This window comes from Amphimedon queenslandica, unplaced genomic scaffold (assembly GCF_000090795.2).
Source record: "Amphimedon queenslandica unplaced genomic scaffold, v1.1 AMPQUscaffold_10269, whole genome shotgun sequence".
NCBI lineage: Eukaryota > Metazoa > Porifera > Demospongiae > Haplosclerida > Niphatidae > Amphimedon > Amphimedon queenslandica.
The window spans coordinates 1,287-2,849 of NW_003549460.1; the positions used below are offsets into that span (position 1 = coordinate 1,287).

Sequence of the window (1,563 nt, forward strand, 5' to 3'; positions counted from 1 at the left end):
GTAACAGAGTAACACGTACAATAGTAATAGTAATCCATGTTAGTCCAAATAAGGCCAACAGTAAGTATGTACAAGTACATAATGAAAAATGAATGATGAAGATAATTACATAAGAAATTAATAAAACAAATGTAAAATATGATCCAATCAGGACAACTTTATATCTGCTGAATAAGAAATCACCAAAATATCCAGCAATCAAGTAAAGAAAAGAAATTGACAATCTTATGAAAAAATAATAATCACTGAAGGCAACAGAGGGTAAAGCAAATTTTACAAATAAATTTTGACTAAATGATATCATGAGGTCCCAGAATAGTACCAGTAGTGCTCCCTTAGAGTGAATGAACTGGAAACGATAAGGACATCTCCTACTAGTAACTGATGATGATCTCAATAGAGGAACACTATCAGACATTATGATGAGAAACAATAGCAAGAGCTTACACTGAATACTAATACATGTAAATAATATGGAAGTAATGTCTACATCACTTCTTGTTTTACAGAGGTTATCATGAGGATTGATGATACTGGCAAGTTAATACATTGTTAGTCAAACTGCAGGTGTAGGTTTTTAAATCGCAACTTAGTATATTTCCTGCACACTCTCAGTATATTACTATATATTAATAGTATATTAATAATATACTCTTACCTTCTTACTGGCCCTGATCCAGAGACTAGCATTAAACAACAGCTGCACCACTAATGGTTGGATGAGCTCTTCAGAATACGGAGACTTTGACAGATAACGTAAGAAATCAAATATAACAGAAAGCAAGTCTCCACTTAAATGTAATGGAGATACCTACAAACAACAATATTAAAAACAATAACAATTACAATAATAATAATAATAATTACAAAGAATATCATTAATTTTTAGCAGTTGTGTGTGTGTGTTATTCTCCCGCACTTTTCCGAGTAGATGAGGTATCAATGAGCTCATTTGTACCAGCTGGTACATGTAAGTGGTTGAGTTTCGAGCTAATTCAAAAACTAATGACAATAACTTAACACTAGAAGACATTGGGAGAGAAAAGATGGTAAAAACTTATAGAGCTACAGCTGATGTACCTCAGTGAGTAATTACGGAAATAATCATAAAATGCCAAAAATTAACATTCCAATACCTGTATTCCTCCTAATGAATGAAGAGCACTGTGTATTGATGTAGTGAGGACTGGCTCTACCCCCTGCATTAATAAAGGTCACATGATAATCACATGATAGTCACATGATACCTACCTCAAGCAAAGTGGCGTGAGGTGAGTGAGCAAACACTGAACTGTGACCTTCAGTTGGCGATGCTTCAAGACACAACTGACCATCAACTGCTTTAGCATTATATGAAATAATTAATGAATTGGACAATGAACCATCAAACAATAACTAATAATAATAATAAGATATATTTAACATTTATTAATTGTTTTATTTACTTTTTGTTCCTTCATTGTTAATGACATATCAACCTCGGCTTCAAATTTGAACTGACTCTGTACAAAATTTGACAGGGCAAGCATTCAAAATATCAACAGACTCAGTAGCATACCCTGT

At 32.9% G+C, this 1,563-nt stretch overlaps 1 protein-coding gene across 1 annotated transcript; it reads right to left on the reverse strand.

Annotated features, from left to right (window-relative positions):
- Nucleotides 1-225: 225 nt before the first annotated feature.
- LOC109590276 (neurobeachin-like) lies at nt 226-1,557 on the reverse strand. The gene is made up of 5 exons (XM_020006197.1): nt 1,446-1,557; nt 1,252-1,395; nt 1,137-1,199; nt 659-811; nt 226-407 (listed from the first exon to the last, which is right to left on the reverse strand). Exons 1-5 carry the CDS (start codon nt 1,527-1,529, stop codon nt 375-377), a joined length of 477 nt encoding a protein of 158 aa, XP_019861756.1. The 5' UTR covers nt 1,530-1,557; the 3' UTR covers nt 226-374.
- Between the last annotated feature and the right edge of the window lie 6 nt (nt 1,558-1,563).